The sequence below is a fragment of the Hyperolius riggenbachi genome, chromosome 11 (genome assembly GCF_040937935.1).
Source record: "Hyperolius riggenbachi isolate aHypRig1 chromosome 11, aHypRig1.pri, whole genome shotgun sequence".
Lineage (NCBI taxonomy): Eukaryota > Metazoa > Chordata > Amphibia > Anura > Hyperoliidae > Hyperolius > Hyperolius riggenbachi.
The window spans coordinates 126,141,591-126,167,886 of NC_090656.1; the positions used below are offsets into that span (position 1 = coordinate 126,141,591).

The window sequence follows — 26,296 nt, forward strand, 5'->3', positions numbered from 1 at the left end:
TGTTTTTTGTCCCATGACTGACAGCTGTGGAAAATTCTGGAAGGACATGTATGGCAAAAAGGTGTCCAGAATGACATTAAGTGTATGAAGGAGGTATGATAGCAGTAATACTGGGCACAGCACCCAGGACAGAAGGCCCATTTTTTTAGCTCTTCGAGAAAAATGTCTTCCTGCTGGTAGCTCCTCCTCAACTCAGCTACATCAGTCCGCAGCATGACCCAGTAAATCAGGGTTGTCCAACTCCAGTCATGGGGTTCTTCAAACATTTTTGGCACAGCTTAAATTATTTGATGGGACTGAATAAGGTAAAGGTGTGCTTTATCAAGTTTAGCACAATTCTCTATTCCTCTGTTAATGTTATCCTAAAACTCTGGCATCTATATGGCCCTGGAGGACTGGATATCCCTGCATGTAAACAGAGGAAGAACTGCTGGCTGTCAGTGAGAGTGCAAAAGAAGACCGACTTCCTCGAGAAGCCTCTTGCAGCAAGCCAACAAGTCAGTAACGAAAGGGGCAGACTGCAATCAATCAAGCCTGCTTAACCTCCTGGGGGATACAATAATATCGACAGGGGGCGGCGCAGCACATTTTTTTTAAATTATTATTTTTTTTTAATCATGTAGCTAGCCTAGCGCTAGCTACATGATAGCCGCTGTGCAGCGGCATCCCCCCACCCCCTCCGATCGCCTCCGGCAATCAAAGCAAACAGGAAATCCCGTTCAGAACGGGATTTCCTGTTTGGTTTCCCCCGTCGCCATGTCGATGATCGGGATGACGTCATCGACGTCAACGACGTCGTGATGTCAGAGGGAGTCCCGATCCACCCCTCAGCGCTGACCGGCACTGATTGGCCAGGCTGCGCACGGGGTCTTGGGGGGGAGCGGCGCGGGTATCGGCGAATCAGCGCGGAGCGGCGGCGATCAGTATATACATGCAGCTAGCAAAGTGCTAGCTGCGTGCAACAAAAAAAATTATGCAAATCGGCCCACCAGGGCCTGAGAAATCCTCTGTGGCGGCTTACCCCGAGCGCAGCTCGGGATTATCCCCCAGAGGGTTAAGAAACAATTAGAACCCTAGAAACTTCAGAATAAAATTTTACCACAAACCCGGGCATATTATTGACTCTGCACCAATGTGTATGGTGCTTCAGGACACGAATTAGCTGGAGCAGTGATGCTTATTTCAATGCCTTGAATACAGGCTCCTTTGAACACAACATAAACTCCTCCTGCAGGGCACACGATTGAGCCCCAGGAATACACCTGAAGAACACAGAGCTTTGTTAAACCTTTGTTTCAGGGTGACATTCTTCTGCTATCGGGAACAGCATTCTTTAAAGAGAACCCGAGTTGGGTCTACAAGTAAAAAAAACAAACATGCTGCCTGGTTTGGGGTTGCTGGGCCAGGCAGAGCTCATTCCTCCTCTCCCCACTGCTCCTATCTGCAGCCATCCATCACTTTCACTTCGGTGACCTTTGGAGTCACAATCCTGGAGAGGAAGCTCCTGTGCTATTGACATTATGAATGTTGTCAGATTCCAGGGGGGGGGGGGGTGTAAGGGGCTAGTGGGGAGCAGGGGGCACTGAGAGCATCAATCAGGGCACACAGAGGCATGTCCTGCAAATGGGAACATGCCTCTTTGTTCCTTTTATTAGATTTAATAACCTGCTTCAGGTATCCTTTAAGGGGGGAGGGCCATTTTTTCTTCATTGCTGCTTTTTGTGGAAATCAGCATGATGCATGGAAGACTTCAGAGAAAAATACAGGATAAAGCGTTGCAAATAGCAACAAACCACACAAAAAATAGGATGAATAAGCAGGGGCCTGCTAAAGTGAGCAGACACATTTTGGAGTTTGTTGCTACAACGGGAAGCTTCTTAAAATACAGTCACTAAGCAAGTTAGCTCAGCCAACTGCAGCACATGCTCTTCATGCTTTTGCTTTGAATTTGCAGTACATCCTGGTAAAATGCGCACAGGATACCACAAGCTTTATGCAAGTTTTTACTTAAATGCCTTTGTGACCAGCTTTCTGCTCTCTGCTATTTTATTATTTTATAGTTCTTTTTTTGTTTTCTTTTGTGTCTTTTCATGCATGGGTGACAAAATGTAACTTTCAATACCATGTTTCAGAGTGTGTAAAGCATAAACATTTAAAATGTAAAGTTCTGTACTACAATTTGAATGACCAAAACACATGAGGAGTCTCAAAAACATTCTATTGTAATCCGCTCAAGCAATAAAAGGGATCACGTTACATTACATTTTCCTGCTTCAGCCAATAACGCTGCACAGCACTTTACTGTTGCTTACTACTTCCTTTCAGGAAGTCGCCACAATGATTTGTATGCTTAGCTGTGTAGACAAAACAGTTCAGTCTCTAATACTATATAGCAGATGTTGTGAGAAGTGCATATATTTTTTTTTCTTAGCAAAACTGAAGTTACACTTTAAAAAGGTATCATTGTGCAGTACATAGATACCTAACTGATGCCCCTGTTGTGGCTTTAAAGACAACTTTAGGTGCCTATTAATGATACAACTGCACCTAATTATGTAGTAGAAGGGTAAACCGAGTGACCATATTATATGATGTATATAACAGGAACCTTTATTTTTGCATAATTTTTAATCATACCATATTACTTGTGCCTGCTCATTATTTTCAAAGCAATATTATCATTAGAATGGTGAAATGCAAATATTTTATGAATTTTGTTATGGTATTTTTTATGCAAAGGTGTGCTGCTTGAAAATGGACCAAAGGAATAAAGAAGCTGAATGATTTGATTGGACCACTTCCAAGCTGCACACATTTGCATAAACATTTCCATAAAATCTGCAACTCAGAATTATTTTCATCTCATTGGACATTCCAAATTATCATTCAAAAACTGCCCTGCCCTTAAAGAGAAACTCCAACCAAGAATTGAACTTTATCCCAATCAGTAGCTGATACCCCCTTTTACATGAGAAATAGAATGATTTTCACAAACAGACCATCAGGGGGCGCTGTGTGACTAATTTTGTGCTGAAACCCCTCCTACAACAACTCTGAATACCGCGGTACTCCTGGCAAACTGCCACAATGTAACAATGTTCACAGACAGGAAATGGCTGTTTACAGCTGTCTCTAACAGCCAAAACAGCTAGGAGCAGCTACATAACCTGCCCACAGTAACAATGTCACCATGTAATAAATGTCAGAATGTGAATCTGGGAGAGGAAAGATTTTACAATGAGCAAACACTGACTAAATCATTTATACATAATTATTGTAAAAATGAAGCACTTTTTTTATTACATTATTTTCATTGGAGTTCCTCTTTAAAGCAAGTCTGCAGTGAGAATAAAAAACAGATACGCCACTAAGAAGAGGGAAAGCTCTGGGTCCTATAGAACCTTTCCATTCTCGAAACGGTGTCCTCGTTCCCCCACAGGCTCCACTGTTTGAATCTCCCACCGTGGGAGACTTCGTCAGGCTGCGGAAGCACTCAGGCTCCTGAAGACCAGCAGTCCTGTACTGCAACCGCACCAGTGCGCAAGAGAAGGCACTTGGAAGCCCGAGTGCTTCCGAAGCCAGCCCAACCCGGAAGAGAGCAGTCTACGATGACTAATAACAGGGGAGCCTGCGGGGGAACGCAGGCCTGGTAGGAGACCGGGAAGGCTCTATAGGACTCAGAGCCTTCCCTCTCCTGAGATGAGTATCTGTTATTGTTTTTTATTCTCACTTCAGACTTCTTTTAATTCAGTCTAGTACAAGCACTGATGGGAAGGCATCTCTAAACATAAGAGTTGCCAAGGTATTATGAGAGGTAAAAACTGTTGTCTGAGACCACTTTTTAGCCGAACTCACTGTGATGCATTCGTATATACATTTCTTTATGGAAGATTATTTGTTTTCACAGGACTAAAGGGGGAAAACATGCTGTGTTCTACCCAACTTTGAAGGTAAGATAAAATGTTATTTAAGTAGTAGGGCCATCTGAATAACATAAAACACTTCAGAAATTCAAGGCATTGAGTCTAAAGCTATTATCTTATCTAGATAATTATAATCTCCTCCTACTAACCTTTGAACGACCCAGGGGCGTTGCTAGGGTCCTGGAAGATCAGGTGCACCTCTGGGCACTAGAGAAGTGACTAGCTGCCATAGCAAAAAAAATAAAAATGGGTGTGGCCTTGTGCGAAAATGTGGGCATAGTCATGTGTGGAACCCGATGTACATGAACTTAGCAGTGGTGTAACTTAAATACCATAAATAGGCAGCATTTCACATACATAGGCAGAGTACCCTCATCTGGCTTCTGTTTTGTCCTTCTGGCTGTGCTGGGTGCTGTGTTTGGCTGGCGGTTATGCAGTGCTGGGTTGGCAATAATGCTGTCCTTGTGGTGATGCTAGGATGCTTCGCTGCCTGGCCTGGCTGCTGGTGATGCTGTGCTAGCCTGGCTGGTTTGTCTTAAAGAAACAAAGAGCTTAAATACAGTTTGATGGTGCCAGTCTTCATCTTGATCCAGTGAGGCCTGGCTGGTGGTGATGCTGAGGTGTGGCTGACAGTGATGCTAAGGCCTAGATGGTGGTGATGATGTGCTGGCCTGGCTGGCAGTGATGCTTTGCTTGCCTTGCTGGCAGTGATGCTGTGGCTGGCGATGCTAAGGCCTGGCTGGTGGTGATGCTTTGCTGGCATGCCTGACAGTGATGTCGTGCTGGCAGCTGCAGTGATGCTGCCTGGCTGGTGATAATGCTGTGCTGGCATGTCTGGCAGTGATGGTAAGGCCTGGCTGGTGGTGGCACTGTGCTGGCATGTCTGGCAGTGGTGCTTTCCTGGCAGCTGCAGTGATGCTAGCCTGGCTGGTGGTGAATGGTGGTGCTGTGTAGTGCAATGTCTGTTCTGTCTGTGTCTCTCCCCTCTTGCAGTTACCGGTACTTACTGTGTGACCGCACACGTGGCTGGCTGCTTGCTTTGGCCCTGGAAAAGGACGAGGCACTGGGCAAGCAGAGATGGTGACACTGGCACAGGCAGTCTGCATGCGGGCTCTGGTGAGCGAAACGGTGAGGAGATGGAGAGCAGGAGCCAGGCTGAGGATACCATGAGGTGAGCGGGCATATGGTTCTGCATCAACATGTGCAGGCTCTCTCCAGCCCCCTGCCTTTTGAATACAAATCCACGCCCCTTGCCAGGTGCTCGTGATTGGTCAGGGGGTGGTGTTGCAGTCAGTCAGCTCAGCCTCAGTCCATTGCTGCAGGCTAAGGGCTCATTCACATAATACGCGCTTCCGTGCGCATTTGACGTGTCACACGCAAGAATGGCAGAAAGGCATAGACAGTCCTTCTGCTGTTCACATCAAAGGCGCTGCACATCAGTACAATGCGCTATGATGTGCTTGGGTACTGCTGCATGCATTTTGCCCGCCAGTGCAGAGCTGAATCATTCACTGTCAATGGATAGGATCAGCAGTGCAGCAGGTAGCAGCGCAGTTCCAATCGCACGGCCATCTGCACTGCATATATGTGAACGAGGCCTAAACCAGGCTGCCTGATAATTATGAGCGGTGAGCGCCACCTACAAAATGGCGGCTGTTGTTTTGAGTGCTCGGTGGCCACAATAGACATTCCAGATACCTCTAATGGGCACCCCAGAGAGCAGATACAGGGCACCTCATGCATTTATCTGGAGCCCCAGATATATTCCTCTAAATGGAACAACTTGCCTGGAACAACCAATGGATCCTCTTAAATTAATAATTAAACTCCCTGAAGAAGCCAACCTCCCTCCAGTTTATGGCTAAAACCTGGCACTAATTCGTTTTCACTATTTTAGTCCTGTCTGATGATGATCAGTCAGGTCTGGGTTGTGGTAGCCTGGTGTATTATCTCATTTACCCCCATCCCTGCTACTGAAATATCCTATTCATTTTACTTAATCTAGCTATTAAACCACATCCCCTTCTACACTTGAGTAAGCTAGAATATCTGATGATAATAGCTACTTACTGCACCAGGTGCAGTATAATCATAGCCCAGGAAAACTTCACTTGAACTCCCAGGGTCGTGAAGCTTCATCTTCAGCAGCGGATGGCCACTACTCGCTCCAGCACGCGCCGTCTCGAGCGCTACCGTCGCCACCTGTTAGCGGGGAGATGAATGAATGGGAACACAGTTCTCATTCATTAATCTAAGTCCCTGAGTCAATGAATGCCGGCATCTATTAGATGCCTGCTTCATTGTATCTTCCTGTTGTTACACTTCCACACATTAGTTCTAATTCACGTACTTATGTACGTGAATCGGAAATGAGTGAGGACATCTTGTGGCCAAATAGTAAATCTACATCAAAATTCATTTTAGTTAATAAAAATGCCAACACTGACTTCTAAAATTAACTATTTCCCTCCCACATTCCCCCATAGTACCCCAATTTTTTTTTGGTTTATTAAAAAAATTTTTTAATTACATAAAAAATAAAAAAATTCATAGTTACCCTAGGGACTAAACTTTTTTCATATGTATGTTGAGAGGGTATATTACTGTTATTTTTTAATGTATGGGCTTGTAAGTAGAGATGGATGCAAAACTGAAAGAATGCACCTTTATTTCCAAATAAAATATTGGCTCCATACTTGGAAATATTTTAAACGTTGCAATAACCGGGACAAATAGGCAAATAAAATGTGTGTGCTTCATCCACAGTGGAACGTTTTATTTTAAAACAATTGTGGCCGAAAACTGAGAAATAATGAATGTTTTCATTTTTTTTATCATTATTACAATTAAAATGCATTTAGAATAAAATAATTCTTAGCATAATGTACCTCACAAAGAATGCCTAATCAGTGTGAAAAAAAACAAAATATAGATCATTTTGTTGGGATTAGTTGTGATTAAGTTTTTATAAGCAAAAGAAAGGGAGGAGCGCTGACGGGAAAATTGCTCTGGTCCTAAAGGGGTAAAAAACTCTCAGTGGTCAAGTGGTTAATTGCCACTAAAAAAAATACCTTGTACATTGGACCATTTCCACCCACCTTTCTCATGTTTTACTAATGGTGCATAGAGTCATGCAACTTAGAAATACAATTTTATAAAGAAGAAAAAAGCTAAACATTTTTTTTCTGCTTTGTCTTTGTTCATAATTTCCCATTTCACACACGAACAACTAAAAGACTTTACAGAACCATTCAAGCTCACATCATGGTATGCACAGCCCAAGCTAACTAACATTTTAGGTAGCCTGGATGCACTCTAAGTACTGCATGTGAGCTGTATACACTCTTCTCAACTACTCCTTCCTCCTGAAAACCTTGCCTCTTTAGATAAATCCCCTCCTATCTGATCTATCCCATGTACACCTGTATCCACTTTCTTATTTTAACTACTGAGCTATCCACTTCTGGGAACCTCCATACTCTTATACCCCCACCACCCTTCCAGGCATGTTTCACTGTTTTGTTTTTTTTCAGGGGCTAAATCTGTACCCTTTTACTTGTTCCTTCTAACCCTAAAATAATTTATAGATAATCTTACTCTGGTACAAATGTACCTCTCATGTGTATGCATATACAAGGATTTTACTTTTTTGAGTTTTTTGCTTAACACATCAGAGTTATTGGGCATGTCATCTTAATTTTACAACACTGCAGAAAAAAAACCTGCAGAAAATATGTACAAAATATCAGCAATATAACATATTAAAGGAAGATTGAAGAAACAAAAAATAGAGAGGAACCCAATGGTAAGCATCACATAGTTATCCACAAGAAACCAATGGACAGTATAAGAGAAAAATAAACCCGACATGTTATCAGAATAACTTTTGGTGAAGTTTCAGGAACTAGCAATGTGAACAACCCAAAACAACCCCCTAACATAACCTGTGTGTCTCAAATTAAAGTCTAATGTCTGAAGAATTAGCAATGAACTATGAACCATTCTATATCTAAAATGTGTAGTCTATAATTTAGTGTACAAGGACTGCTGCCATTAAGACCAAATCTTATTGAATCTATGATGAACACCTCTAGACTGGTATATTGCCTCGTGGTATGGGAGAGTCTTGTTTACTAGTCTGATCCAATCTTCAATTGAAGAACCTAAAGGCTGGATCCAGAATCCTCTATAATAAAACCCCTGTGTCCCTGTTTAGCTGGGTCTGTGCCTTTTGCTACTGCTCATGTGTGCAGCACGGACCCGTACAGCAGTTGGGACTGGAGGATGGGGCCAGTGAGCCGGGGCGGATGGGTGGGTGCGTGCGCGTGCAAAAGCGGCAGGTGCGCAAGTGAGGTGGGGGTGAGGCGGGTGCGCGCACATGCAAAGGTTAAAAAGAAAACCAGACCGAGAGCCTGTTTTTAAACAGGCTTGGGTCTACTAGTTTAGCATATAATTTACAAGCAAGGTTTAAGGACACATAAAGAAAAGTCTTAGTAGATTAACTAGTAATAGTCACAGGGAGAATGTTTAACAAACATTACTTAGGATCTACCGACACAGGGCATCCCATATGTCATGGAGAAAACTAATGATATATATCGAGAACAAATTAGCTGCAGAGCGCCACATTTAAAAAAAGGTGAAAAAGGTGTCCTTCTCTAGGCCGCATTTATAAATCAAAGTGCCGCGGTCTACATTTAGCTAGCACTATAGGTGTAAGATAAAGGATTTACATTTTAAACTTTTTTTGTGATAGCATTCCTTTAACCATTTAACAGCATTGTATCGTATTAAAACGTCATGCATTACCCTGTTAATTTTAATACCCTGTTAGTTTTAATACGTCGCGCGTTCCCGCCGCTGCTCCGCACGTGTGCGCGCCGCAACCCGCCGCCGTTTTCGCCGGGTTTCCGCGTTGAGGGATTGGGGAAGAGGACCGAGCGATCCTCTACCCAATCACAATGCCTGGAGTGAATGGACGTGACCGCGAACAGCGGCTGCATCCATTCATAAAACAGGAAGCCGTCACAAAGTATTTAAATGTACAAAAAAAAAAAAAGCGAACATTTCCTATATCGGGAAAATGCTCACCAGTGCCATCTTGTGGCCAAAAAGTAAAATTACACCTACAGACACATACATACTTAGCCAACACTAATACAATGAATAACTTTCATTACCAATGCCCCCCCCCCTAACCCCCCCACCCCTCCCAAATTAAAAACAAAATAAAAACAAAAAAAACCTCAAAAATAAATAGCTGCCTTAGGGGCTCAGCTTTTTAATCTATATTTTATGATGGGAAATTACTTTTACTTTACATAGGGGCTTGTAATTGTGGACCAGACAAAAGACAAACAAAACAGAAAAATAACACCTATATTTCAAAATAATACATTGTCGCTGTACATTGCGATAGGGACATGATTTAAATGGTTTAATAATCGTGACAACTGGGCAAATAAAATGTGTCTGTTTTATCCACAGGAGAACGTTTAATTTTAAAACTATAGAGGCCGAAAACTGAGAAATAATGATTTTTTTTCCATTATTTTCTTATTTTTCCCTTAAAACACATTTAGAATAAAATAATTCTTAGCAAAATGTACTACCCACAGAAAGCCTAATTGGTGGCGAAAAAAACGAGGTATAGATCATTTTCTTGTGATAAGTAGTAATAAAGTTATTAGGGAATAAAATGGAGGAGTACTGACATGCGAAAATTGCTCTGGTCCGTTAGGGTAAAAACCCTTGGGGGTGAACTGGTTAAGCTGCAGATAGGCTTAGCATTAAATGGCCACTCTTAGCATTAAATGGCCACAATTTCGAAAAAGAAGATACTTAATTTTTAGCTTTAAGGCCATGTTCACAGTGGTGCGGCGTAACAGTCGCTTTGTAACGCGGCTTACCACACTGCACCACCTATGTGACATTCACAGTGCGGCGGGATACGGTATAACTGGTTGCAGCATCGTAATGCACTGCAATACCGCTAAATATGCACTTTAACAGTAAAAGTGGAATTCCAGTGTAAACGTTATAGTATCATGGCATTGAGTCAACTGTTCAAAAAAACTCAAGCAGTGCATTTTCAGGACCATAACAGCAAAAGAACAGGTCATCTATAAAGCGGCAATAGCCAAAACCAAATTCACTGTAAAGATTATTATTCAAAATATATACAGTTTCGCAAACACTCATGAAGATGTTGACTAGTGTTGGGGCATAGGGGGCCCCCATTGGAACTCCCCTAATTTTAAGTAAGAAATCATGCTGCACCCTAAAATAATTGGACCTCAAACATAAATCCAACAGTCCCATGATAAAAGATACGTTCCGGTTATAACGAACATCCGCTTTTAGTGACTTTCCAATGCATTCCATCGCTTCAGCATGTGGTATGTTGGTATATAGACTGACCACATTGAGACTCACTAAATATCTCACATTACATATATCTATCCCATCCAAACGATTGAGAAAGTGGGTGGTATCCTGTAAACAAAATTCATTGTTCTTTACAATGGGTTGGAGGAGGCTGTCGATGTAAATTCCCAATGGTTCCAGCAGTGAATTGGATGCTGAAACTATGGGCGACCAGGGGGGTGTGTAGCATCCTTATGCACTCTCAGCAAGGTGTACATTACTGGTATTCTATACTGTTCTTTAGTTAAAGCGGATTTCAATTTGCTGGAAATTTGGCCCCTCTCAAAGGCCCCCAAAAAGGTGTCAATTTCCCTCTTAATGAAACACGAGGGATCCCCCGGTAAGTGTCTATAGGTATCTACATCCTCCACCATCTTACGCAATTCCATCACATGCACATCAGTTTTCTGTGCAACCATGGATCCCCTTTATCAGCTTTTTTTTAAAAGTGATGGTATTGTCATTTTGCAGTCTTTGAAGAGCTTCCCTCTCTTTCAGTGAAATGTTATGCATGGACTTGAATCTACTGCTGCCCCAGTTCTCATATAACATATGTATAACAGTGGTCTCAAATACATCCAGTGTGGCATTCTCAATAGGAGGTTCCGTCACACAACACTCTTTCAAGCGTGCAGGAATTTCAACATCATCACTTGAAACGTTCATGTTTAAACTATTGACAAGCTCGTCACACATTACAACCCAACTAAAATAGCTAACATCTTCACCTCCTTTTATGAATGATTATACAACCTACCCAACCCTTCTGGAAACCCACAGTACTCAGAGAAAGTATCATCCTTTCTAGAACAGCTTCACCTCCCTAAACTAACAGATGAAGATCGAGCCACCCTCAATGCCCCTATAACCTCAACTGAATTATTAGAGGTCCTCAAAAAACTACCATCATCCAAATCACCAGGACCAGATGGTCTGCCATACTCCTACTACAAACACTTCCAATCAGCTCTTATCCCACCCCTAGTAAAACTAGCTAACAAAATCATGAAAGGTGAGAATCCCCCGAATTCTATTCTTAAATCTCTCATCACTGTTATTCCTAGAGAAGGCAAGGACCCCCAGATACCCCAAAGCTACCGGCCAATTTCCCTCCTCAACTCAGATCTAAAAATCATCACGAAAACAATAGCCAATCGCCTTAACCCCATATTAATTAGACTCATAAATAATGACCAGGTAGGCTTTATTATGGGTCGCCAAGCGGGAGACAACACCAGGAAGGCCATTGATCTAATATCACTGATGGGCAGATCCAACAGACCTTCTCTGCTCTTAAGTTTAGATGCAGAGAAGGCCTTCGACCGTTTACATTGGCCCTTCCTACTTAAAGTCCTTGATCACCAAGGCTTTACAGGCCCTTTTCTCCACCTAATCAACTTCCTCTACTCCTCACCAACAGCTTCAGTTAAGCTCCCCTTCGCCCCCTACTCGCCTTTCAATATACACAACGGCACACGGCAGGGATGCCCCCTCTCCCCTCTCTTATTCGCTCTGAGTATAGAGCCACTAGCCTCAGCCATTAGGCAAAACATTAATATCAAGGGGGTTATTCAAGGCAAACACGAACACAAAATATCCTTATTCGCAGATGATATCCTATTGATCATCGTCGACCCTCTCACCTCTCTGTTATAAACTGTTCTTATATCACCTTGCTTCGACACCAGTAACTTCTTACAGTTACGTCTCACAGACTGTGAGATCACTTGACTCTCCACACAGCAAGTAGGAGATAGACTTCCTCAGGCTTCTTCAATGTTTACGTTATTTATTCAAGTAACAGAAATACAGATAGATACAGTTTATCATCTCCTGGCAAAGCAGACTTCCATGTTGCGTTACAGCTGCGTGAGTACCTTCCTGCTGAAGGTACCCAGGACTTCTTGTATCTACTCTATGTTACATCTAGACTACCTATGTACAGCATACATTATATCAGATTACAGAAAGGAAGAACATACTTAGAGGTCCCAGTCAGCCTTGCGAGCTATTGCGAAAGTAAAGAGCAGAATGAGCTCCCATAGCTCCCTCAGCCTTTAATACTGACTAGGAAAGAGTTAAATATGACATCATCTTCGCCACCCCCTAGATCAGACTATTGGTGGACCCACTCGTGGTGTCATCATACACACCTACTTGATTAATAATCAATGAGGCTTCTGACCAATATGCAGGAATGTGGATATTTACATAACATGGCTGATGTTTATTGTTCTAGTGGCGGTACATGCGCCGGTCAGGGAGACCTGCGGCCTTGTACTAGAACAGCTTCTTGGTATGTTCTAGTTCTGCTGACAGAACTGCAGATTTTCTCTCTCAGAGAAAATCCCCTTAAAGGGCCGATCTGCACTCCAAGCCTTTTTGACTAACTCAGTCCAAATAACTGAGGCCTACTTAAATTATAACACACTCTTCCAGCCCTGCATGTTACTTTAGCCCTCTACGAATCTTTATCTGGTTTCAAATTAAATCAGGAGAAAACTGAAGCCCTACCAATAAAAATTACTCCTGACCTTCTCATCTCCCTGAAATCAAGTTTTCCCTATAAATGGCAAGCCCACTCTATAAAATACCTAGGAATCTTTCTAACCCCCACGTATAATACTATATATAAACATAACTTCCCATCTCTTATACAAAAGATCCTTTAGGATTTACACAAGTGGACAGCATATAAGATTTCCTGGCTAGGCCGAATATATGCCCTAAAGATAAATATTCTACCTCGCCTCTTATACCTATTTGAAACCCTACCAGTCCTAGTACCATCCTCCCAATTCAAAATTCTACAATCGGCCTTCTGTAAATTTGTATGGAATCATAAAAGACCAAGAGTCCACAGGACCGTACTTCTCTCCCCTAGAGAACAAGGCAGACTTGGGCTCCCACATCTACGTTCCTACTATTATGCCGCACACTTAAGACAACTTCCTGAGTGGTCTAGTCTAAAAGTCTACACAAAATGGGGTCTCATAGAAGCTACCAGTTTGCTACCAATTTCACTAGCATCTTTAATCTGGTCTCACTCCACTCTAAAACTCCCCCAACAGCAAATGTTACCTACTATCAAATTTACCCTACACATATGGCGTATTACGGCCAATATGGCCAAGTTGAAGTCCTCCCCCTCACCATTATGTCCAATATTGGGGAATCCTGGTTTTAACCTCTTGACGACCAGCTAACGCCGATTGGCGTAAACTGGTCGTCTGCGGGTTACCATGGAAACGGCCGCTCGATCGAGCGGCCTTTCCATGTCAGTTCACGGAGGGTGTCTGCGTGAACAGCCGGAGAGCTGCCGATAGTGGCTCGCCGGCAAAATGTAAACAGGCGGGGAAGAAATCCCCGCTGTTTACATGATACGGCGCTGCTGCGCAGCAGCGCCGTAAGGCAGATCGGCGATCCCCGGCCTCTGATTGGCCGGGGATCGCCGGCATATGATAGGCTGAAGCCTATCCCACAATGCGCAGGACGGATATCCGTCCTGCGCAGCCCAGGAAGGGAGAGGGAGGTAAGGGGAGGGAGGGAGCGCACAAAACGCTGCGGAGGGGGGCTTTGAGGAGCCCCCCCCCGCTACCCACTAATGGCCGGCGGCGATCAGACCCCCCCAGCAGGACATCCCCCTAGTGGGGAAAAAAGGGGGGTAGTCTGATCGCCCTGCCGCACTCCTGATCGGTGCTGCGGGCTGTAGAGCCCACGCAGCACCGATCAGTGAAAATTCCCCTGGTCGGCAAGTGGTTAAACCGGGCCTTTCCGAATTCTTTATGGCCACCTGGTTCAAAATGGGCTATTTTAACCTCAACAACTGGATACACCCTCTTACAGGAAAAATCTATACCAGAACCTGAGGATAAAATACCCTTCACACCTCAATTAATTATGGGTTACAACCAAATTAAGCATTTTATACGCTCCATTATACATGAGCCTGTCTTAACACTCATATCTTCACCATTTGAACGACTATGTGGTCAGGGGGGATACCAGAAGGGCCTAATCTCCCAAATCTATACACTACTCATTACCAAATCGGGATCCTGGATACCAGACCACCATTACATGACAAAATGGTCAACCTCACTTTCTACAGTGATATCTATGGAAGACTGGGAAGAGATTTGGGAAAATGCCAAACATTCTTCCATGTGCACACAAATTAAGGAGAATATTTAAAAAATTATTTACCGCTGGTACCTCACCCCTGAAAAATTATCAAAAATGTACCCGGATACATCAGATTTGTGTTGGAGAGGCTGTAATAACAAAGGCACTTTAGAACACATATTCTGGAACTGCCCCTGTCTACTCCCTTTTTGGAATGGAGTTCAGGAACTCATTATCTCCACAACTGGTGTTACAGTCCCAATAGACCCTCTATATATGATACTAGGTAAACCAATCCCAGAAGTGAATAGACATGTGAATCGCCTAATCACCCATATACTAACTGCCTCTAGACTAACTATTGCCTCAGCCTGGAAAAACATTGTCCCTCCAAACATCTCTGAAGTCATTCTCAAAGTCAACTGGACTAGGTCCATGGAGCAACTTGCAGCCTCACTCAGGGACAATGAACGCAATTTTCATAAAATCTGGAATTCATGGCCCTATACATCACCTATGTATCACCCCCCTTGACCACATAAAATTGTCTTCCTTAACCTACCAACATTAGACCTTTACCTACCTACCTACTTGCCCAAGCTGTCCATTCCTCTCAAAAGTATTGGCTAACCTTTGTGAAACTATGCAACTCCATACACAGGACCACTATTTTTTTCTACTCCTGCTCTATACCTGGTTATCTCTCTTTACCCCTTTCCTTTCCTCACTACTCCTACATATACCTTTCTAACTGCTCTTCTTAATTACAACTTAATACTACTCTGGACGCAGGTCTACTCAGATACTTCAACTGTTTGATTTTTCTGGGATTATAAGAAAGTAGATATACTAAGCTTGTTGTCTTTACCCTTTTGTCAAGTAACAACATAAGGATCCCTCCGCCTATAATCCAACTATGAGATGACTGTACCGCCTGTAAACATAATATTGCTCATCCATATGTTTTACTTGACCTTTGAACTGTGTCCATTGATCCTCCTGAAATTCCTTTTGATTGTTGTTTTTTCTTTAAAACTTAATAAAAACAGTATAACAAAAAAAAAAAAAACTATTGACAGGCTCCTTCAAGTAATGCCACGGTTTCCACTTGAGTTTCCTCACAAATCTATACATGTCCACTTAGATATCAAAAACATCTTGGTAAAAACATGGGACAAAACCTAAGCCACGATTTAAAACAGCCATTTCGTTTGCATCAAAAGTTATATCAGTGATATTAATTACCAGACTGTCACTTGCACCAGCTGTCTGGTCGCCGAGGCTGCGGCCGTGTTTGTGGCAGTACTTGTCAGTTCCCCCTGTGATCGCCCCATAGCATGTGTGAGTGCTGCAGCAATACTCACTTTCACAGATGCTGCTGGCGCTGACTCCTAGCTATCCGTTCTGACGGTGGTCGTGCAGGCGTGCGCGCTTCTGGGGCACCTCTCTGTCCTCTGTTTCCCCTGTTTCTAATTGGGAACCGCTCTGGAGCGCAGCGTAGACGTTCCTAAAGACGCCGGTTTCTCCTCCTCCTCCTGTGTCTGCGGAGGCGCCTGCCTGAAAAAAACTTCCAGCGCCCTCTAGTTGCTCCTGCTCAGAATCCGTGTCAGCTGTGAGGCTCTGGGGTCCTCCAGCCGGTCTCCAAAAAGCCCTGTTCACACGTCGTTGAGCTCTCCTGATCAGGCTCCAGGTGTAGACCTGATTAGCTGCGTAGTCCTGTGCATCCCTGTGGAATTTCTGAACCTTTGTTTTAAGAGTGTTTTCTTTAGTTTCTTTGATTAGTTCATCCAGGGTGACTTTAAACTGAGCATATTCATATGCATCTTTCAACATCAGTTCATTTTTAAGTTTGTCAATCTCAGTTTTTAATCCATCAATCTAGGGAAGCAAATGCTGGATAGTCAGGTACATCAAGTCCATAGAACATTTATTTAAAATACCATACCACTTTTTTAATAAATTCTGCATCATCTTTGGAAAATATAGGGGTTAGTGTCACTCTTAACCCTCTAGGAAATCTTCCACTCTCAAGTATTGGGTTAGAGTAGACACATGTAGTGACAGATTGACTTCTTTCAAAGATAAATCCTCGATTTGTTTCCTCAAACTTTCGATTGGATCAGCAACCTCCGAGGTGAACGTGTGGCGAACTGAGCCTCCCAAGGCTAAAATAGCAAGTCTCTCCATCTGAAAAGCTATGGTATTCAAGATGTGGCTTTACATCAGATGACACATCCTCTTGTGACATCGTAATATGTTTAAGATATAAAGCAGGAACTCGTGGGGCAAAGGATTCAATCGCAATCCAGAAACAAATAGCAGTAGTCCCCGGGTTCAACCGCCGAAATTCAACACCAGGGACTCGCAGTGGCGTAGCTAAGGAGCTGTGGGCCCCGATGCAAGTTTTACAGTGGGGCCCCCCAAGCACTCTATACATAACAATTGATATGGCGTACCAAAACCTGCTAATGGCAACTACAGTGTCAGAGATGTAAGAAAGGGATGGGGAACAGCTTGTTAATGATTACTACTATTCAAGGCATCTATAGAAGTTATAATTATGACCACAGGACCAATAGAAAGCTAATACTGTAGTTGAGGGAGGGCCCTTCGGGGCCCCTCTGGCCCAAGGGCCCCGATGCGGTCGCAACCTCTGCAACCCCTATTGCTACGCACCTGCCAGGGAGTCAACCAGTACGCACTCGAATCCACCAAGAGTGCTCAGGTACACCTCAAACACAGAATGACGGGTTCTCCACCTGGATTTGTGCAAAAATTGCTTGAAAATGTATACGGTATAACTGGTTGCAGCATCGTAATGCACTGCAGTACCGCTAAATATGCACTTTAACAGTAAAAATGAAACATACTTTTCATTTACTGTATGCTTGACTATATGCTTCACTGTAACTGACGTGTGAGCTTAACTGCTGTCTAAGTTAACACAATGGTGACTGTGACTGTGAGTGTGGCTTTAATATTGTACACATTAAATTTAGTATAGTAGCAACCCATCTCAGTACATTGCTGATTTCATAACCACTTAAATGCAGTGAGTTGCATGTGCTACTGCTGGGATACTGCGTGACGTGTGTGGGCAGGATGGTTTTGATACTTACATTTCTAAATTGTTTTCTTTTGGATCATCATTTTGACTTGTCCTTGTTTTCTAAATGTTCTTCTCATTGTCTGTTTCTGTGTATCAGTCCATACAGGTACGGCTGGAGCTTGCACGGGAGCTGGGGACAGGTATAGCCATTTGGGAGCTGGGACAAGGCCTGGACTATTTCTATGACCTATTATGATTTGAAGGTGGCAGATTATGATTCACATAAAGAGTTCTCAGTGGACTTGTAAAACACTGAATCGCAGGTGGCAGAGAAGATGGAAGTACAATAATTCATAATGCTATTCACAAACTTTTCCAGTTAATGGCTACAAAGGGATTTCCAGACTTGAGATGACACGATGTTTAATTTTTTACTTTCTTCTGTCGTCAATGATTTAGCTTTCTTTCTGTAGACATGTTGTTGGCAGAAATTTTGAAATATGTGATGATTTTTTTATTTAATAATTACTCTTCGTGGCCAGCCATCCCTAAAGCTAACTGATTGCTGATATGGATGTTCTAAAGCAATGCAATGCTATATATATATATATATATATATATATATATATATATATATATATATATATATATATATATATATATATATATATATCTACATACACTTTTAGTCTTCTGTGAGTGTCCTGAGGCTCGCCTTTTCCTATAAGTGTAATGGCTGTTGTTAGTGAGCAGTAGTGATATTCGAGCTTAGGAGATTACCTCTAATTATGACTAGGGCAGGGTCTCTGCTAGGGCTGCTGAACATGTAGGGGAAGTGCACATAAAGGAAGGAGGCTGTAGACATGAAAGAGATGTAAATGTAAAAGGAACGCTGCACCTATTAGAGGGCTCACTGAGAACTTCACATGGAAGTGGGAACTGTTGCATGTGGCATGGGTTGCTGCACACAAGTGGGGGTTGCTGCTGCTTACAGGAGGGCTGTTGTACATGGGGGTCTGTACATCAAAGGGGTGCGCTATTGTACATGGAACAGGGGAGTCTGGGTACATGAATGGGGTAATGAACAAATAAGGGTCGGGATGAGAGGACTTCAACAACACAGTCGGGCTGATTAAGTCCAGCCTGATTATGACTTTCATGGTATTGCTATATTGTAGTGTGTTTTGTAGCTTACAGGACACTCACCAACAACTAAAAGTGCATGCTCTACCACCAGGCATCTGTAATGCATTAACCTAGACAAGTTAGAATACTTACATATAAAACAGGTTCACCCAATGTGAACCGGTAATTTTTTAAAAAAACTACATGATAAAGTGCCAGCACAAACATTTACTTGCCTTTTCTGCCACCCCAGGAGACCCTCCCTCCCTTCACAGTTAGGCTAGGTTTCCACTGCTGTGAATCCGGGCCGATTCCCCGCCCACAAATTCAGATGATATTTGGCAGCCTACTGAAGTCAATAGGAAGCATCCGAATTCATGGGCGGGGAAAAATCTGACGTCCTGCAGCATAATCTCGCGTCACCTGTCCTAATCCCGATGGCCATGCATAGCGTGGCTAGAGGGATTCGGCTGCGAGATGCTGGACAGCTGTGCCAGCATCGCATCTCGCAAGACGCATGCCGAGCACAGTGGGAAAGTAGCCTTATGTTCTGAAAGTCAGTGCTGCACACACTTGTGACGGTTACCTGTGCACTAGGCCTGGACATTATCATATGAGGCGACGTGTGGTCCATGCCATATTATAGTGAAATGGATAGTGAAATATTATGTCACAGTTACTGAGAGAGACACCACCAATGAGTCTTCAAAAACTCCTTAAGTGGTTTGGAAGGGGCAAATTAATATTTGTGCAAATACCTTATGTGCAGAGCTTGGTGTTTTTGTTTGTTCTTATTTTCCTGAGACGTCTTAAAGGGATACTGTAGGGGGGTCGGGGGAAAATGAGTTGAACTTACCCAGGGCTTCTAATGGTCCCCCGCAGACATCCTGTGTTGGCGCAGTGACTCACCGATGCTCCGGCCCCGCCTCCAGTTCACTTCTGGAATCTCTGACTTTAAAGTCAGAAAACCACTGCGCCTGCGTTGCCATGTCCTCACTCCCGCTGATGTCACCAGGAGTGTACTGCGCAGACACAGACCATACTGGGCCTGCGCAGTGCGCTCTTGGTGACATCAGCGGGATCGAGGACACGGCAACGCAGGCGCAGTGGTTTTCAGACTTTAAAGTCTGAAATTCCAGAAGTGAACCGGAGGCGGGGCCGGAGCATCGGTGAGTGGCTGCGCCAACACAGGATGTCTGCGGGGGACAATTAGAAGCCCCCCATAACTTCAACTCATTTCCCCCCGACCCCCCTACAGTATCCCTTTAAGTGTAACAGGATTATAAGAAAAATGTGTGATTGTATTTAAAGCCCAACTGTGTTCACCTTTCTTATCCATGTGAGCTTCTGAAAACTGTTGGCACATGATCACTTGGGTTTCTTTTTCCAAGCCATGTGCTAACCTGCTCCCCATCGCCTCAGAAATGTTTGGCATGTCAATGCAGAAGTAGGATATGCTGCTCCTTTAGCTATGAGTGGGAACCAGTCACACAATGGCTGTTTTCAGATGCCCAGATGGATAATTAAGGAAGTTATTTGCAGTTGCATTACAGTCTTGGTAAAGCAGGAACTTGGGCTTTGACGCAGAGACATTGACATTTATTTACTCTGCTGACATTCCCTGCAATATCAATGTCCACCTCAATATGCAATACAATATCCACCTAATTTACCAGGAATATTTTTGTTTTTGTATTGTGAATGTTGTTGAAGCAAGATGTTTTGAATGAGGATGATAGCTTTTAGGTAATAAGCCTTCTTCAGAATTTGTTCTTGTATATTAAAAAGATGTAAAAACACACAGCATATATACACTGGACATTCAGAGTAGAAACATTATTTTGCAAACATAAATAAATGTCATCAGATGCCTTAGTTACAATTTCTGGAGGGTCTCACAGGAATGCTAGCTAGTTTATGACAAATTTTGCAAACAAGGGGTCTTATCTTTTTGTCATAAATTAGCTAGCATCCCTGTGAGACCCTCCTGAAGTTCTAATTAAGGCATATATGATATGTATTTATGTCTGCAAAATAATTTTTCTCCTTTTGAATGTCCAGTTTATATAAGGTGTGTTTTTACATCTTGTTAATTTGCTTTAATACAGGAACAAAGTCTGAAGAAGGCTTATTAGCCGAAAGCTTACTTTGTATTTACCTCTAAGTTAGCCAATAAATTGTATCATCCTGATTCCAAACCTTCTTGCTTTTATTTATGGCTAACATGGTACAACACTGTACTGCTTCTAGAATGTTATTAACAAACACTGCTATCTACCAAAAACCTGGTCTGCTGATTTTTGTTTTCTATCAAAACAGATGTCTGATTATTGCATGTGTAGAATTGCCTTTACCTACAGCTTTGCTCACATTGTCTGGCAGTTTCCTCATATTATTGGCATTAGTGCCACTTGGGAATGCTTGGTTGACAGTGATCTGTTACTTTTATAGTAAATGTTATGGAAAAGTTATTAATCCAGCACAGAGCTGTCCAACTCCCAGCCTCAAAGGCCATATGGTGTTTTGGATGGGCAGATAAATGGAGAAATGGGTTCTACTTGATGAACCACACCTTAATTTGAGCTGTGGCAAACCTGTGAGGACCTTGACCCTTGAGGACTGGAGTTGGACAGCCCTGATCCAGCAGATAAAACCTGTAGGGAAAAGGGAGAGGGGGGAGATGCTTATCTCAATAACTGGAAGCCTCTGGATTGCTATCTAGATCCTAGAGCCCACTGACCCCATGCACAGAATCCCATTGTCTGGCCCGACTGCTGGCCGTGGACAGACATCCTGACTGCGCATGCTGAGTAAGGCTGCTTGCATATAGCTGCTTGTGTGTGGCTTTTTCTCCCATTCATTTACTCTTCTGGGCTTGCGTGGACCACGGCCAGGAGGAGGAATCAATTTGAGAAGCTTTTGTTGAATAGGTTTAAAGGGACCCTGTGCTGGATTGATGGGCTGTAGGAGGTTTGGGTAAGTCTCTGGTCCATGCAAAGGCTTCCTACTGAAGTAAGTCTCTAACTTTTTCTTCACTTCAGGTTCTCTTTAAATTTCTGAATCATCAAATGTTACAGGCAGCTGTCCAGCTTCTTAGCATAACTATAGCCTCCAAGCTGTAAGTTCACATAAGCGCCTTCTTTGAAGAATTTAGCAGCTACTATAGGGAAAAGCTGAGCTTAATATGTAACAAGCAAGAGTAAAGTGCACTGTTAATGGAACAGTTCATATTTTTTTTCAAATGGATGATGCTGTAACTTTGATTTGGGACAGGGGAGTGTTATTTTCTATGTGTGGACTACAATTATTGCCAGTCCTTTAAAGGGAAGGTGTGTTTCTTTATTCCTTGAGTATGAACCTTGAGATTATGCAAATTAATAAAAGAAAAAACAAAGTATTCTGTGTCCTGATATAATTGATTGACTATGATGAAATACATATGTAGTTGTCACTTACAGTAGGTATTATTAATCTGACAGCTCTGAACCTCTTACCGACTGGTTTTGGATGAGTCAATCTCCTCATGGGTAGTCTCATATTCTTTTAAAAGCACTGCCTGGCAAGGATCTATACAAAGATGTCTACAAGCCTGCGTCTACTTGCAGTATACCTTTCTGACAACTGGACTGTACAATTGCCATTAATTTAAAATGTTTGAAAATAAAATCAGTTTTGAGAATCTCCCATGAGGAGATGGACCAATCAAATGGTAAGAATTTCAGAGCTACATAGGGAAGTGATCCATAGTACATTTTTCTCTGATCCAAGTGTACATCTTATATAAGCAAGGGATCCACAAAAATCATTAATTGCAGAAAGGGTTCATTTACTTGATTAGTACCTTGCTAACTAACTAAAAGTACCTTTTAACCTCCTTAGCGGTAACCCCGAGCTGAGCTCGGGGTAAGCCACCGCGGAGGATATCTCAGCCCCTGGTGGGGCGATTTCTGTTCTGTAAAAAGCTGTACGCACAGCTAGCACTTTGCTAGCTGCGTGTCCAGTTCGATCGTGGCGGAAGAGAGCCCCCCCCCCGCCAGAGGCCTGCGCAGCCCGGACCAATCAGTCCCGGGCAACGCAAAGGGCTGGATCGGATGGGTCTGACGTCAAGACGTCGGCTGACGTCCATGACGTCATTCCGATCGTAGCCATGGCAACAAGAGAAGCCAAACAGGAGATCGCGTTCTATACGCAATCTTCTGTTTACTTTTGTTGCCGGCGGCGATCGGAATAGAGGGGCACATGCGCCCACTAGTGGTGTTTTATGTAGCTACCACTCAGGTAGCTACATGAAACAAAACAAAAAAATTCAAAAAAAGTGCAATGCAGCCTCCTTGCCCCCCCACCCCCCCCCCCCAGTATAGGTAGCCAGGAATAGGTGCCACAGTATAATTTCCCCCAGTATAGGTTAGATGGGTAGATGCCCCCAGTACAGGTTAGTTAGGTGGGTGGCTCCAATATAGGTAGCCAGAATAGTTGCCCCCAGCATAGGTTAGATAGGTAGGTGCCCCCAGTATAGGTCAGATGGGTAGGTGCCCCCAGTATAAGTTGGATAGGTAGATGCCCCCAGTATAGGCTAGATCGGTAGAAGCCCCAGGTACAGGTTAGATAGGTAGGTGCCCCCAGTGTAGGTTAGATAGGTAGGTGCCTCCAGTATAAGTTGGATAGGTAGGTGCCCCCAGTACTGGTTAGATCGGTAGGTGCTGCCAGTATAGGTTAGATAAGTAGCTGTCCCCAGTATAGGTTACAGAGGAAGGTGCTGCCAGTATAGGTTAGATAGGTAGGTGCCCCCAGTATAGGCTAGATAGGTAGAAGCCCCCAGTACAGGTTAGATAGGTAGCTGCCCCCAGTAATGATTAGATAGGTAGGTACTCGCAATATAGGTAAGATAGGTAGGTGCCCCCCCATAATGGTCTCGACCTCTGCATAGCCGCTTATAGAAACTCTACTTCCTGCTAAACAAGAATTATAGTGTGTATACCACGGCTATGCAGAGCAGGAGACCAGCGGCAAGTTATCGGCGATTGGAGCCAGGGAGGTGAGTTGCTGCTCTATACAGCACTTCCCTGCACTCACTCTGCAGTCTGCAGCGGAGGGGGAGCATGGAGGGCGGCCCAGGAGAGGTAGGGCCACCCTCCCCCGCCGCTGCAGCTCCCCCTCCATCACGGCGCCCCCCTTTCCTCACCGCTCAGGGCGGCCGCACGGCCCTAGAAACGGGCCTGATGGTTGTGGGTGATTTATCTCTATTTGTTTTCTTTAGTTAAAGCCGACCTGAACTCAGAACCTCCTCTCTTCTTTAATAGATAAGCAACAGCGTAATAACCTTTAAATAAAAAACATTTCTTTGTTACAGCTGATACAAATCCTGCTAAAAAATCGGCAGCGTGTCTACTTCCTGCTTCCAAGGAAGAAGACATAGGGTTAACATATTGTGTTTACAAATTAGCAGTTCTGCCAAGGCAGCCAGTTGCCACAGCTGAGAGATAAAATTACAGTTGTAATTAGTCACAGATAAGGGGTAATTAGACAGGCTAAACTCTCTAAATATATACCGGGTGCATTTCTTTCTTTTTTCCTTCCGTCTTGTGCAAGTGTTCAGGCCCCTCTTTAAGAGATGTAACTTGTTATACCTGGAGCCTATATGTGTGTACCTACCACTCTGCTCCATCAGGATATGGGCCCAGTCATCAGGTGATGGATACCAGACTCAGAGGCACAGATTGCAAAACTCCAGACAGCCCAGACGAATACCCAACAGTGATCCAGTGAAGCTACGGGGAATCTCCTTAAGGTACTGTATCTACAGATAAGTAAAGAGCATAAGCAGACAAAGCTAGGGGTCCGGAACATAGATTAGAAGTGACAAAGTTGAATAACACAAATTATCAGTTATGGAGGTTTAAAATGGAAATGCAGCTATCTGGAGATGATCTGTGGGATGTAATTATCACTGATAGACCAGATGAAAATCATCAGGAGTAGGATAACAGGCAAGCAGGCTGATTTATACTATTTTAATATTGGCAATAAAAACGTAGGGAAAGAATGCCTAAAGGTGCGTACACACGCCTGACTGCAAGCAACGACGGGTCCGTCGTCACCTCCCGCTGGGCGGGTTTTCAGCAGACAGTCCGGCGTGTGTACAGTCTGTCGGCGGACTGATACGGCTGTTTCTGAGCGATCCACCGGGCGGATCGCTCAGAAACAGCCGTATCAGTCTGCAGACAGACTGTACACACGCCGGACTGTCGCTGGTACGCCCACCCAGCGGGAGGTGACGATGGACCCGTGGTTGCCTGCAGTCAGGCGTGTGTACGCACCTTAAACCTATTCACCTACCCTTAACTCTTAAAACTCTTAAAAAGGACCCACACTGACCACCGAACATTAAAAGCCCCCCCCCCCCCTCCCCACGCATAACCTTGAACACCCCCCCTACACACACACACACACACACACACACACACACACACACACACACACACACACACACACACACACACACACACCCTCACACACACACACCCTCACACACACACACACACACACACACACACACACACACACACACACACACACACACACACACACACACACACACACACACACACACACACACACACACACACACACCCTCACACCCTGAAGCAACAAATAACTGAAACCTCCCTCTCCAATACCTAACCTTAACTCTTCCCACCCACCCATCACAAACTCACCGCAAAAATGTAAAGATACTGGGCACTGTGGAAGCCATAGGCTTTGACCTTTGTTTTTTCTTTCATCTGTGGTTTTGCGTTTTGTGTGCATTTTTGATGCAATTTTGGGGGGATTGCAATTGCTTTATGCATACCAGTGAAGTTAATGTATATGAGACTGTAGTTGACTTCAAAATCAGATACAATTTCCACAAAACAAATGCGATTTGTTTCTGCATTTTCTTTTGACTTGCATTAAATATCATTTGCACACTGAAAAAAAGTAACACTACAACATGATTTAAAAATGCAGAAAAATTGCAAAACACACAAAAAAAGAAAACCCAGGTCAAATGAATGCCATTGAAATATATTACGTGTCTGACAAAGGGAAATCGCAATTCCGAGAGACTCATGCAAACAGGCCCTCAAGAGAATTGTTTAGACCAGAGATAAGAGGTCTAGAAATACATTATCATGACTTGCATATTTTTAATGAATAATGTGTGCAATAGATTAAAATATCCAATAGCATTTGGCTAGCTCTATATACTACATTATTAGATCTGCTAGTGTTCAGTAAACTCTTATTCCGTTTGTTTGAAAGTAGGCTCATGCAATTTTCATATTTCCCACAAGTTGTTTCAGAGAAATTCATTTTGTAAAATGTCAGTCATAGGAAGCAGTGAACCCTTCAGAAACCATGCAGCTGCCAGGAGATTGGGTACTACCTGCCCAGTACAGAGCAAATTAGTTGGCCTCACCCACTTTCTCCCCAGATGTTGAGATACTAAAGGGGCCCATACACTCAGCCGATTTTCTGGCCGACCGATCGATCCCGATCGAATCGGTTGGCCAATCGACCGATCGATGGCCGATTTCGATGGATTTCCATCGAACTGGCAGGGTGGAAAATTTAGGTCGATCTGATGAGATTGCTTATCACTTTCCAT

The 26,296-nt window shown here is 43.5% G+C and overlaps 1 protein-coding gene across 4 annotated transcripts in view; it reads left to right on the forward strand.

The window, feature by feature from the left end:
* Positions 1-18,113, forward strand: part of CHID1 (chitinase domain containing 1) — an 896,926-nt gene extending 878,813 nt beyond the window's left edge. For all 4 annotated transcript variants that reach the window (XM_068261168.1, XM_068261169.1, XM_068261166.1 and 1 more), the window contains 2 exons: positions 3,908-3,950; positions 17,681-18,113. In XM_068261168.1, the coding sequence (XP_068117269.1) occupies positions 3,908-3,950; positions 17,681-17,779 (142 nt within the window). In that variant the 3' untranslated portion in view covers positions 17,780-18,113. The remainder of the gene's footprint in view (positions 1-3,907; positions 3,951-17,680) is intronic.
* Positions 18,114-26,296: the final 8,183 nt, after the last annotated feature.